Consider the following 13,291-nt stretch of genomic DNA (forward strand, 5'->3'; position numbering starts at 1 on the left):
CGGGCCGAGTTCAGTTCATATCAAGAAGAGAACAACAGGGCACGAAAATGGAGATATGACTTCCATAAAGAATAGGGTTGAAAAGGAAAAAGCCACCTGGCTATAGCCACAAGAGATAGTAGAGATAATAGGAACATGTCACAAGGCGTGAAGCTCTATACAAATAAATGGGAGCGTCAAGGGTGGATCCAATGGATCCAAGGTTGATGATGGATAGAGAAAATGAAGGATGGAAAGCAATGATCAGACAAAACGATGGACATGAGAGTATGTGGATCATTAGATTAAGCTGAAACGCTCAGAGCATGACATCGACTTTGCAAGTGAATGACTCGAATTATGAAGGTTAGGGGTATGTAGAGTGAGGCAGGCCTTTAAACATTAGGCCTCGAGTTTCTTGCGACGCACGAAGAACCGCGAGAAACTGCCCTCCTTCCCCTTGGTGCCCAGATCATGACCGGCAGGCGGTTCTGGGGGACCAGTGTTACGGAGGAAGTCCGCCAGAGCAGAGGTTTCTGTCGGCCTGTTGGTCGCGGATGGCATGCTACCCGGGTTACGAGCCATGCCAACCTTGTAAGAGTAGTGGGATGACTGCTGGTGCTGAGAGCTGAGTGTGCCCTGCGAGCGGAGGGAGCTGATAGAAATCTTCGAGGAGGGAGCTTTATCGGCCGAGGTAGCGCTGCGCATGAGTCGGGACTTCATACTTGTGCCGTTGGTTCTGGAGGAGGGAATGTTAACATTCAGCGGCTGGGGTTGCGCCTGCTCAAAGTCCGGCGGAGGTGCGCTGCGGAGGAAGTCGATCAGACTTTCTTCCTCCCGCTGGGGCGGTTTAGCGTTGATGAGTTCTTCCAAGAGATCGTCGTCGTCGTCGTCGTCAATGGCATACGGGTCTGGTGCTTGACCTGGGATGCGACGTTGCTTGCGAACAGGGACAGGACGGTCGTCGTCTTGCATCACGGCGCTCGTCGGCGCAGCCTTGGCATGGCCGTTCGCACGATTGCTCGAATCCAGCAGCCCGGTCCGTGAGCCAAGGGAAGTCAGGGATTTGTTAGGAGTAGAGCTATCCCGAGTGCTGGCGAAAGAGCTGCCCTGGTCCCTCTCGTGTGGAGAATCGAAGTGGATATCATCCGAGTCGAGAGTGTTGCGGAATGGTGCCACCGTACGGGGAATACGGTGAGCACCTGGCTGTGGTGGCCCCTCGCGGATGAAGTCGATCAGTTCCGAGGTCTGAGAGCCTCGAGTCTCAGCAGGACGGGCCTGGAGACGGGGTCGGTTCGGGTTGGACCGACTTGTGTTGTTTGTATTGGCGGAGAAGCTGGATGAAGGGCGAGTAGGGGAGCTAGCTTGCTGGACAGGCGCGCTGGCAGGACCGGCAGACTTTGTGCTCCCGGCCATATCACGAATCGAGGTCGGAGTGCCTGCAGAACGGGCAACCTCTCGTGCAGGAGACTTTGCCGGTAGAGCCATCCGAGAAGCGATCGGGATGTGCTTCGGAGACTCGATGGACTTGGTGCGTCCGAGGGCATTCATATCGTTGGTGTGTCTTGAAGATACAGAAGTTCGCGGCCGAGGCTCCTCTCCAGGCGGCCCAGTATTCTTGATAAAGTCGGCAAGATCGGTCGTGTCCGTAGTGTCAGAGCGCGGAATTTGCCGAGGAATATCCGGGAAATGCATCTCTCGGACACTGCGAGGCGTCAGAGTGAAATGGATAGTCTCGTCGCTGTTGATCAGCTTATCAAGGTCCGTAGCATCATTATCCACAGAGCCTGCGCTGCCAGATGCCCGGCTGGTCTCAGACGAGCTACGCAGACGCAGTGAGGGAGATTCGCCTTGAGGACGATTCATGAGACCCTTTAGCTTGCTGGATACTTGAGATGATGTAGTGGAGCCGGCGGTGAGCGGACGCTTGTCGCGAGAGCTACTCACACTTTCCGAGCGACGAGACTTGGTCTGAATCGTAGATGAAACTGACGTATTTGAGCGAGGCATGCGCTGGACCGCCGCTCGTTGCTCAAGTTTCGGGGACGTGCGGGTGCTTGGTGCGACCACGAGTGGACTGGGCCTGTGGCGTCGGGACTTTTGCGATCGCTCGCTACCTGTAGCAGATGCCGGGCGAGGCGACTCGGGGACAAAACCTGGCTCTTGAACCGCAGAATGTTCAATCTTAGGCTCGGTGGATTCGGTAGGAACGACTGGTTCTTCGACAACCGGGTCGCTGGTCTTCTCGGGTTTCACTTCGTCTTTCGCATGGGCGATCGCTGGCGTGGAATTCATGGCTGATATATGCTGATCGCTATCTTCAAGATCTTTTTCATCGCGAGGAGAATTGATAGCCTCGATGGTGGCACCAGATGGTGTGGGTGTGGGTTCAACCCCTTGCGTGGCTGGCGGCTTCTCCATGACGGAGTTCATACCATCCTCACTAGTCTCTGCAATGATCGGCTTTGCGTTGAGAATTGCATGATCCTTGCTGGCCTTTCGCCTTGGTCGGTGAATTGTCGACGTCAACGTAGGCTTCTCGCGCAATCCTTGTCCCTCAATTACTTCGGGATCATTGGTAGGTCGATCACCTAGGGGTGCGACCGAAACACGAGCGCTGTGACCGGTCGCAGCGTCCTCCTCGTCCTCACAAGATCGCAGGGACGCGACAATTTCGTTGACGGGAGGACCTGCAGCAGATACAGCAGCTGGAGCCGGCTGTTCCTCTTCCTCCTCCGGTACCACAGGCATTCGGTCTTTCTCTGCAGATTCTGCCGCGGACTGCTCTAGGGCCTCCTCGTGTGACGTGGTGATCGCGGTGCCAGGGGCAATCTCTGCAGCGTCCACGAATTCCGTCGATTCGTCATCTTCATACATGGTTTCGAGATGTTTCTTCTCCTCAGACGACTGGGGAGACGGCTGATCGGCTGTCGCAGTAGGATCGGCCTGCTGGGAGGTCTGGCGCGGTGCGCGCGGTGGACTGGCCGCCGCATTTGGCAAGGACCTGGAGCGGGTATGGCGGAGACTCTTCGCGTTGTCAATGGCACCCGCACTTACAGGCGAGCCAGTTGAGCCAGGGGACTTGGGTGTCAGGGAGGGGGATGAGAAGACCATGAGACTACGCGGTCGCACCTTGTGCGCCACCACAGCTTCCATGGTCTGTACTTCACCCTCCAACTCGGACGAAAATCCGGGAACCTCAATCTCCTGCACATCATAATCGCCAATGGGCAGAGGGACAGCGGCAGGGTCAACTGGAGCGGGAAGTTCCTCAAGCAGCGCTTGTTCCTGAGGGCTCATGGGCTCTTCGACAGTCACGACGCTGCTTTTCCGGCTATTCGCGAGATTCTGTGTGTATCCGCGTCGACGGAAGGATTCGCGCGACAAAGCCCTTGCAAGAGTGGTGTTACGTCTGCGCTTCCTCCATGTGCGCCATAATCGCCCGAGAGTCGCATTCAGCGCCAATTTCTCCATATCTAGATCCTCCACCACGAGTCGGTCGATTCGCTTGCGATCCTCATCCTCGTCTGCCTCGTCGTCCTGCCCGTCGTTCAATTTCGCCAATAGGCGGGATCGCGCCGTCTCGCCCGCAATCACGAGCGCTCGCTCGCCAATGTGTTCAATAATCGAGGTCAGGAAGATAGCTGCCGCGGGCGTAATGTTGTCGACATGACTCGTGAATCTGCGAGGTGCTCCGTCGTTCTCGCCCAGGCCCTCCTGCGAAATGAATTCGTCCTCATCCTCCTCTTCCATGTCACCCAGCCGAGTGTACACCATACAACGCAGGCGCGTCAACTTCCACGAGCGCACGAGGTCGAAATCGCCGCCCGGTTCGTGACCCCCGCGAAACTCGGTCTGCTCATCTTCCGCACCTCCCATATACTCGCTCAACTCCTCGTCAGCGGTAGCCACCACCTCCGAAGCCAAGCGCGGCTTCAGCACATCGGCCAGGGCGGGTCGGATGCAGGCGAGCTGGGTCGACTTGGATGTGGCCAGAATATTGAACAGGAGGTTGTCGAGGAAGCCATTCAGCAAAGAGAGCGCGGCGGGGGTCACCAGCGCATTTGCGCCAGCGCCCGTCCCCTCATCCTCGGGAGCAAAGTCGGCGGCGTTGAATTCTTGGTCAGAAGTGATGATCTCCGAGGCAGCGGAGGACGAGATGAAAGCAGGCGGCGGGCGAACCGAGGGAGGCGACATGAAGGTGACTCGGGGGTGTTGCGAGTCGCTGGAGAGACTGGTACTGCGAGAGCGGGACAATGTCCCGGCCTCCAGGAAATCGGATCCTTTGTAAGATTGCATTGCGGGAGAATCAGACACCCTGGTCCCGGAGGGGCCTCTCTGTTGCATGACTGGACTATTGCTCATTCGACCGTCGATTGAAGTTTCTTTGTTAATCTGTTTTTCTTTCTCCTCGGGACTCTGGGGTTTCGTGACCCTCGATCTCAAGGGTATGGGAGGAGAGTCGCAGAAGCAAGACTGGGACGAATCAAAATCTCTAAATCATCCTGTACTTCCAAAGCGCAAGGTCAGCCTGACATACATTCTCCTGTCGTGAAAGCTGACATTTCAGAACGAAGGAGGGGAGGTGATGATCAGTTCTGGGGGCCTTGCGGCCCATTGCGACCTCCCCTTGGCCCTTTATTTTTGGGATCTTGGAGAGTTGCGCGTGGTTGCCTTTGCCCGAGTCTCGTACCACGCTCTTTGGGGGGGGCGTGATGCAGGCTTACCCCCGGGACTGACCGTCAAAAAAAAGCAAGGAAAGGGTTTCTCACGTACCCATATGGACCGGCGTAAAAGCGAGTGATCATGCCGTCCGTGATTGTAGCATCCCTGAAACGAGTGTCGTAGGAGTTAGAGGGGGGAGGTGGGATGGAGAGTAGTGAGGTTGCTGGGAGAAGGCTTGGAAATAGGGAAGAAAGAGAGAGACGGAGACTGGCAACAGGAGTTCCAAATGGACGACCGAATGGAGTTTAATGGCGTCAAACTGGAATCGGTGGAGGAATAAAAGAAAAATAATGGAGTTAGCTTCCAATTCCCAGAATTCTGATCACTGCGACTGTTCTCAGGTGGAGACTCGCTGGCTGATTCGGGGATGGACCACCGAATAATAATTTATGGAGCTAGCCAGGAGACAGGAGTGAAGGATGGAAAATGGAAAATGGAAATAATATCAGATTGCAAAAAGAAGCTATTGTATTGGAACTCTATCATCGCGCTTGTGGTTGCTAGTCCCATATCCTTGTGAATCTCAAACTCCGTCCACTGTACGGTACAGAGTACAGAAAGTTCAGAATGCATGTATTCGACTATGTTACCTTTGACCCAAGTCCACGACCTCCAGGCCCACGAGGATATATTAATTAATAGTAGTAATACAGTACGGAGTACTCCGTACAGACTTTAGATTCTTACAGTAGTAGCACTCCTTATTGCCCCCCCCTGAGGCGGGGAGGCGTGCAGCCCGCACGAGGTGGCCAGTGGCCACTCCCGACTTTTCTCTTCCTGCACGATCGGCACTACTGGACTTTCCACCTTTTCTTTTTCTTTTCTCTCCACTTCCTCCAGACTTTGCCTGTCATCATCATCAGTTCTAAATGAACTCTCACGCCGTTTACTCCCGCCCCCCCTTTTCTGATCATCTCAGGTACCGTACCTGACTCAATGCCCATCTTCGCTCTGTTGAGTTGCTGACCCAGTCAGCACAACCACGGTCCTGCCCGGAGGTAACCTTTACCCGAGTGGCCTATGGCAATGCAGAAACAGGGGGTCCGCGAAAAGAGTGAACCGATCGACGGGCCCCGAGAACACGCTAGTGGACTCCACTGGGCAGAGGATTGTCTGGATGGTCTGGGTCCACTAGGTTCGATACGACCAATCGACGTCTGCGCATGCTTCAGATCTGGGGCCTGGCAATGGTTAGTCTTCACGCTTTGCCCCATTGAGGCCGCTCTATTGGATTCTGGTTTTGCCCGAGTCGGTTCGCTCGCCCGCTGAAACGGTCCAGGACTCCAGTACCTTGCTCCTCCAGACCAGGCTAAGAGGCTAAGAGGATACCCCCTGGCCTTGTTCTCACTGTGATTTGATTCTGGTGGGCTCGTTTCGTCCATATCTCCGGGCCTTTAGGGGGGGGGGCTTCGATCGTGGTTCCATGCCTTCCACTCCGCCCACATGCTTACTCCAGTCCTCCGTACTCCGTACATATGTACATACTGTTGTACTGTAAGTGGCCCCCCTGGTCAGTGGCCAGTGGCCACGCTGCCACCGATGCCACCATTGGCCTTCTAAAACCTTCTTTTCCTCTCATGTCCCGAGGTGGACCCTACCAATATCGTCTCATAGGCTCTGCACGACCTCTGGTCTCCGTCGGTGCCGTCTAATACGAACACACACCTTCCTCAAGTGCTCGCCCATGTGTTCCATGGAACCTCCCAAGTAGGCAATACGCACGAGGAGAACATGCCAGTGTGCTGTGGCTGAGGCTTCGGCTGATGCTGAGGTCTTGGACTCTTGGGTCTCCTCCCAATAATACATAATCAGAAGATGCCTTTGTGCGACGCCTGACTGTATCAACTCAGGGTCAACGTGGTCTAGGCTGGTCCGGTGTGGCACAGCTGAGTCCGTACTCCTTACTCCATACTTAATTAACTGAGGTCTTTACTCGGCCATTCAGGCCCGATATTCCATACATTGTCGCAGGCTCGGCCGGATATCATTTGCGAGTCCCCCAATATCGACGCACATCCCCATCGCATGCCCTGTCGCTCTCCTCCCCGAACCACTCCGGTCTAATGGCGGTGCCCAGGTTCTTCCCCTGGCAATCATCCGTGGTACCTGACGGACCCAGTAGACCCAGTAGTATAATGTGCTTGGTTCCGGTAGATACTGTACTCTGAGTGTGACGACTGACAAAGGATTTGGAATTCCAAGCCAGGATAACTATGGATTCGGACTATTCTGTCGATCGCAGCGATCCTTCTGCGTTGGACCCTCCAATCATGACCTCGTCCACCGTTTGCCATGCCCACTACACTCCAAATCGACTTGCGGGATTACTGCAGTTAATGCTCAATTCCCCCGCGGCAAATATATAATGTTTTGGAACCACCATTGATTCCAGAAAATCAGGCATGCCCCAATTTTGGTAGATTCCAACGAAGGATGGTAGACCGTGACGTAGACGAGCCTTGACGGAACAGCGCAATTGAACCTCACGATCCATGAGATGACGGGGCTATTCACGACGAAACAATACGATTTAATCAATGCAAACGACCCCGGTGTCCAAATGATGATTATTGCTGCCAACCTGCCCGTCCCTGGACTTTCTTACCCCTCAACCTTACCCACCAAGAAGAGTGCTTATGACCTACTCCAAAGCAATTTGCGATGTGGACCCCTCTCCTCGAGGCGAGATTCAAGGAGCGGTCAATCAATTCGACGATGCAGAGTAATAAGTACAATAACAACGGTCACCAACGCCCCTGAGCATAAGGCGCAATCCCGAATACCTGGATAAAGGGCCTGAATCATGCACATGTGAGAGCATCGCATTCGCACGCTTCTAGGCCTTCGCTCCGGGGATTTCGCGCTAAACGTAGGTCTTCGTACTCCGTTCTTCACGCTGTACGGAGTACCTAAATTGACTTTATGGTCTATGCGATCGGCGTCCTGTCTGGTCTCCGTGGCTACAATGGAAGTATTATTTGGTTTGTTTACGCTACTTTGCCTGCCCAGCCGCGCGAGTTCATTATTGTCATTGTCATTGCGTATAACTATTAGTCCTCGTTCTCGTATATCTACCTGCCCTCTAATTTAGTTACTTGTACACCGTAGGTATGATAACTTGAGTGACACTCCCTAGCTACGTCCCTTCATTTCCCCTCTTTCTCAAGCATTATTGCTTTTTCTCGTAAGTAAGGCTTAGGGCTCCGAATCACAAATAATTGCATGGTGCAGGGCGATTTCTGTCTTGCAAGTTGCTCCTGTACCGCACTGGGCTTAAGTGGCGAGGTAGTTTCATGACTGACTCACGACATCGTATGTGTCATATCGATTCTTCCATTGCCCATCGTCGTGCAGATTTCTATTGCCTGGCTGGACACGCTATTGGGCCCTCGAGGAAAGGTGTTCCCTGCATCCCAAGATGGATGATCCTTGTTGGCCTTAGGCTTGAAGGCGCCGGGGTCGGACTTATGGAGGGGATAGTAAGCGCAATAATTGTCGTATAGTTATCTGACTATTTTACTTCATTTCGCCTCATCCCGCTCAACGGTTTTTGAACCAACCATGATCTAGATGTTGTTTATATTTAGCACATACCTGGCATAACTTCGCAAGTCTATAGTGTTAGGTCTATAACACAAGAATCATGACCACACGTCACTGATACGCCCGGCTGTAGCCCACAAAGTGCAAGAATATGCCTAGTTCCTAGCAAGGCCCAATGTGGATGCTGATCGCCCACACAGCCCTGATTACAGCTACCACGGCCGGTACTTCCCGCCAGCAACATCCAAGGAAATAAGGATGGTCAATGTGTAAACTCCGACGGATAACAATAGTGGGTGGGCATGGTCCACCCCTTCCACTCCTGGGCTCGGGGGAGGCTGTCAAAATTGGATTTTCCTCATGTCAATCCTTTGCCGGGGCTCCACACCGCGCGAAGCCAAGACCTGCAGGTCCTTGTTCGTGAAGGGAAATGGGGGATATGGGGATATGGATTTTAAGCTATTATTGTACAGGATGGTGGATGGAGTAAGGTGTGGCTAGCTACAGTAGTGATTGTATTTGCATGTGCAAGTGGTGGGTATCTCGTTGCTCTTTGCTTCGTATCGACTGTGCCATTGTGTTGATTCATCCTGTTGAAATTGATTAAATCCGAGGTTCATAGATCAATGATAGTTGGATTTTGCCTACACGTAGAGTGCGACACATCAAGAAACAACTGCTCCAAGTCAAACCCTCACCGCATCGTGTGCTCAGACAACGAGGGGGACCTGGATGCATCTGACTGGTTTTGTGTCCCTGTCTGTGCTCGCTTCGCCGTTGAGTGATCGTCACACGCCACCAAAACGGCAACTGGATACCTCCAACTTTCCATTCTTGTACTTTCACTCGAGCAGCCGTCCTATCTACCTGACCTGTCACACGTAGAGGAGTCACGCGATAGCGAGCTGTACATGGGTAGTGCAGGTATGTGTCGTAGTTTATTGTGCATTCGAGCTGCTCGCCAGAACGAGGAACTGTCTGTACAAGACCGTTCGAGTCCGGATCCAAAATGACTGTGGAAGACATCGCTCAGGTTCCTGGAAGTCGGCATTGACATTGCTTCTTGCCACGGCAATTCTACTTGCAGAACTCCACCGATCATCACACTTCCACCTTCAGGTAATTTCTAACATATATCTCTCGCAGGGGACGATCTCACAGTAAGCTCAGCCTCGAACCTTCACTTCACGCTCTGCAGAACTGTAGCCAGCGATTCCCACAAACTCACCAAGTAGAGACGAAGATAGAAAAGTAATTCAATAGCCACAGTTATCGCTGGATATTTCTCCAAAAGGATAGACCTCAAGCCCACTTTCCACATTAGCCCATCCCTACCCCATACGGAAGGAAACCTGAAATTCTCCGATATCTCATCATCCACTAACGCCAGCAACATCCTGGCCACCCGGGATCCGGGTCTAACACCCGCGTGCCAGGGCATCACTTGCAGCAAAGACGGAAGGAGGGGTTATGTTGATGGGGGAGGCGTCAGGGGTCGAGACTCGAGGGAGTTAGCTTCCGTGCCTTTGTTCGGGAGGGAAGTGGGGTGGCAAAGAGGGCTATGAGAGAAGATTGGCGATCAATACTTGAAACATGAAACGGGTGGGCGTGCGTTGCTTTCGGCTTGAGGGTGAGTCCTGAGCACGGGGGAATGGGAGAGGTTAGCTTGTATGGTAAAGTTCTAGACCATGGGTTTGGAATCTTTTCTCCTTAGCAGTGTTGGTATCGGGATTGAAGCCTTGTGGACACGGTTATTCACATTTAGAAGAAATAGTGTAGGACACGGCTGTCATGGTAGATCGGTGGTTATTCATAACACCTCATACTATTTGTCAAGCTACATAGCGAGAGAGACCAACAGAGGCTGACAAACTTAGAACTCTAGAGAATTTGAGATGTCTAGGCGAGAAATATGATTTCCTTCGCAGTCCTGTGAAAATAAGGTAGCCTGTCTACCCTGCTGTCTTGTCGTCAGAATCAACATTCGCCCACTTCTCTTATGATCACTATCGCAACGAAGATGCTCTATTTTACTTCCTGCTTCGCACCAGTCTAAATTACCAATCTAAGATTGGATGCTCCCGGCCATTTCGAGATGCTGCAGGTGGCCAGACAGCCGCCGCAGAGCACGGGCGAGGAATAAGATTGGGCCTGGACCAGACGCTGGTCAACACATGGCGTCCGGGGATCCTGGTAGATGAAGGAAGGCACCGGGGATGGATATTCACTGCCCGAAGAAAACATGGCCGGTTGGCCCTCAGCAAGGCCTATCGGTCACTGAGTCCAGTGAGCGTTACCTGCTTATGAAACTACGGCGAAGACTAGAATGTAAGTTGAGGAATTCTTAAAAATTTCAAGTGCTAGCTAGGCAAAAATACATGATGTAGAACCATGGCCCCGCATTGCTGTTTTCAAAACCCGAATACTTTTCCTTTTCATGGTTGTTGTGAACCAGTGAATACACTTCGCGCTGTTGCGAATCCGAAAATAACCCATTTTTCATAATCGTAAACTCGTAGCTCTGTTCTTTTCATGACCCTGAGCTGTATGGGGTCTAGGTCGAGGCAGGAAGGTCCTGCGTGCCGAGTGCTTGGACGATACCGCCAGCAAGGAAGCTCATCTCGTCCGGGCATACATCGACTCGACCGTTGGCCAGACGGTCAAGGAGGAAGTGCTCGACTTTGTCGAGAAGGACGCGATGGTGGTTTTGGGAGAGGTTGGCAGAGTCAGGATTGGCCTGCTCAGCAGCGACATCTTGTTTGCGGAGACCGACGAGGTCGTCCAGCTCAGCCACGGAGAGGATGTTGCGGAAAACACCAATGACATGATTCTGAATCGAGTCCAGGTACATGCAAGGTGCGTCGTCTGGATGCATGGACTCGGCTTCGTGGCCCAGTCTGATATTGTCTGCCTGTGTGTGAATGTATGCCCTGTATTTGGCGTCGGCAATTCCGTGAATGCCGTTCATGTAGGCGACAAATAGCTGACGATCGACATCGACCGCATCGCGAGTAAAGTCTTCGGGATGGTTGGTACAATTGCGGATGAACTCGCATTGAGGATGATCTTCATCGTCACCTTCGTCCTCGGAGTGGAACGAGGAGCTCGCGGAGCTCGCGGAGCTGGATTGAAGGGCCAGCATCATCATCTCATGGCATGTCATTTGACTGTCAGAGGTCTCGTCCTCCTCTGCGAGACAAGGGTTTTCGATGTATTCGATCTGCGGAGCAAACCGAACAGAAGGCTCAAATCCGATAAAAGCATCATCGAAGGTGTCGGTGCGGTCTTCTCGTGTTTCAGGGACGTTTTCCGCTGTCTCCTCCCAGATAGAAAAATCGGACATGTCATCGTCATCGTCCTCATCTTCATCATCCTCCGAGAGGGCATCGTAATCGAATTCAATATCGTCTGAGCCATATCCAGACTCAGAATCAGTGCCATCGACTTCATCACGTATGTCGGAAGTGGAGTTCTTGAGGATCGATTTCAAGAACGGGTGGATAGTGGTGGCGCGCTTGTCGATGAAGGTCGCGACACTGGACTCAAGTGGGGCAGGATTATTGGATGAGACAGAAACCTCATCAGAACCGTAGCAGCTGTCCTGTGAGAAGGACACTTCGAGGTGGGCAAAGGTGGAGGAGAGAGAATCCCATGACTCTCTGTGGGTGGCGTGAGTGGCGGCCATGTTGGGCGCTGGGGTATTGGAGAAACAATCGTTGTGGTACGACGAATTTTCCCGGCAGATTTCGAGCCTAGCGATGGCCAGGTTCGTCGCGATCGATAGAGGAATGTTGGAGACTTAGGTAAAACTCGAGATAATGGAGTGGCGAGGAAAGCCTCGATTGCACGGAGAGAGATCCATGGTGAGGCACACGGTGATCGTGTGATCGCTTAAGGGAACTTGACGGGGCAGCCCCCAGCAAGAAGAATCTGCGAATACATGATTTTGCGAATGTAGTATCGGGGTTTAGTTGGTTTCGTTGAGGTCGTTCCTCTTGCGACTCGAATCTCGAAGTGTGGTTCGCCTAGATACTGAACACCAAGGACTTGGAGCGGTAGATCCCGTCAGAGATGGGACAGGTGGAGGAAGAGAATCCCGTCGGAGTCGATCGTGTTGTAAGTGTGGTGAGAACGAGGATGAGAAGGCCAGGGAGGTCGTGGTATTTTCGCGACGCGATGCAAGCGGCACCGGAATGTTAGGGGATGCGGCGGGGCCTTCACGCTGGGGGATGGTCGTGATCCGACCTGCGAGAAGATTGTTGAATTTTGATCAAGACTGTGAGGCGGATGTAGTCGGTTGAGCAGAGTGGGACAGTGAGGAGAAGTGAGGTGACCGAGGTGAGAACCCAGTTAACCCACGTTTCGCGGGGTGCGAGGGGTCGTTGAGTCACCGGCGAATCCTCTTGGAGGGAGTCAGCGGCAACCGTCAGAGAGGCGAAGGTGGATGGTGGAAGGTAGTCTCAGCAAGACCGGTGACCGAACGGAGTTCAGATAACTGTCGAGAGGGGGTTGGAGGAAGAAGCAAAGATGGTCAAGTCAATAATAATAGAAGATGATTCTTTCAGCTGAACCTTGTTTCTGTCTGGTGGTCGCCTCACGGGATTCTGGTCATTCTGAGTCAGCCGCCGCTCCGATCGATTCCTCCGATCCACGGCTCAATTGCCGACAATTTGGACAGCCCAATGCCCTACGAAAAGAGCAAGGGGAGCGGCCTCTAGCAAATGCAAGGCGCCAATCAATTGCATATCCCCTTGCAAGTCTCTTTTTGTGAAGTTTTTGGAGAGTCAAAGCCCGGGGCCTCCAAGACAGACGTCATCCAGGATCTGATCCGGTTCGACAGTATTCTAGAAGGTGGCTGGCGGGACTACGATTGCCAGAACTATAGGAAGATGGGTTCGCATGTCGACTTCTTCTACAAGATCTCGCATGTACGGTAGCTTCGCAAGTGACATACTGACCCGCCAACAGAGGTCGCGCTTGGTTCTCTCGGTGTTCTCTCCCCACCACCGAAGACCAGCTTCGTGCTCAAGGAACGAGCAACTAC

At 53.0% G+C, this 13,291-nt stretch overlaps 2 protein-coding genes across 2 annotated transcripts; both read right to left on the bottom strand.

Moving 5' to 3' along the window:
- Positions 1–381: 381 nt before the first annotated feature.
- On the bottom strand, positions 382–4,278 carry N7458_005466 (uncharacterized protein; the record flags this gene model as incomplete). The annotated part of the gene is made up of 1 exon (XM_056908848.1): positions 382–4,278. The coding sequence occupies one exon, from the start codon at positions 4,276–4,278 to the stop codon at positions 382–384; it is 3,897 nt and encodes a 1,298-aa protein (XP_056767466.1).
- A 6,523-nt stretch (positions 4,279–10,801) lies between these two features.
- Positions 10,802–11,932, bottom strand: N7458_005467 (uncharacterized protein; the record flags this gene model as incomplete). Its single annotated transcript, XM_056908849.1, has 1 exon — positions 10,802–11,932. The coding sequence occupies one exon, from the start codon at positions 11,930–11,932 to the stop codon at positions 10,802–10,804; it is 1,131 nt and encodes a 376-aa protein (XP_056767467.1).
- Positions 11,933–13,291: the final 1,359 nt, after the last annotated feature.

Source organism: Penicillium daleae (assembly GCF_028827525.1).
Source record: "Penicillium daleae strain IBT 16125 chromosome Unknown utg000005l_segment0_segment0, whole genome shotgun sequence".
Classification (NCBI taxonomy): domain Eukaryota; kingdom Fungi; phylum Ascomycota; class Eurotiomycetes; order Eurotiales; family Aspergillaceae; genus Penicillium; species Penicillium daleae.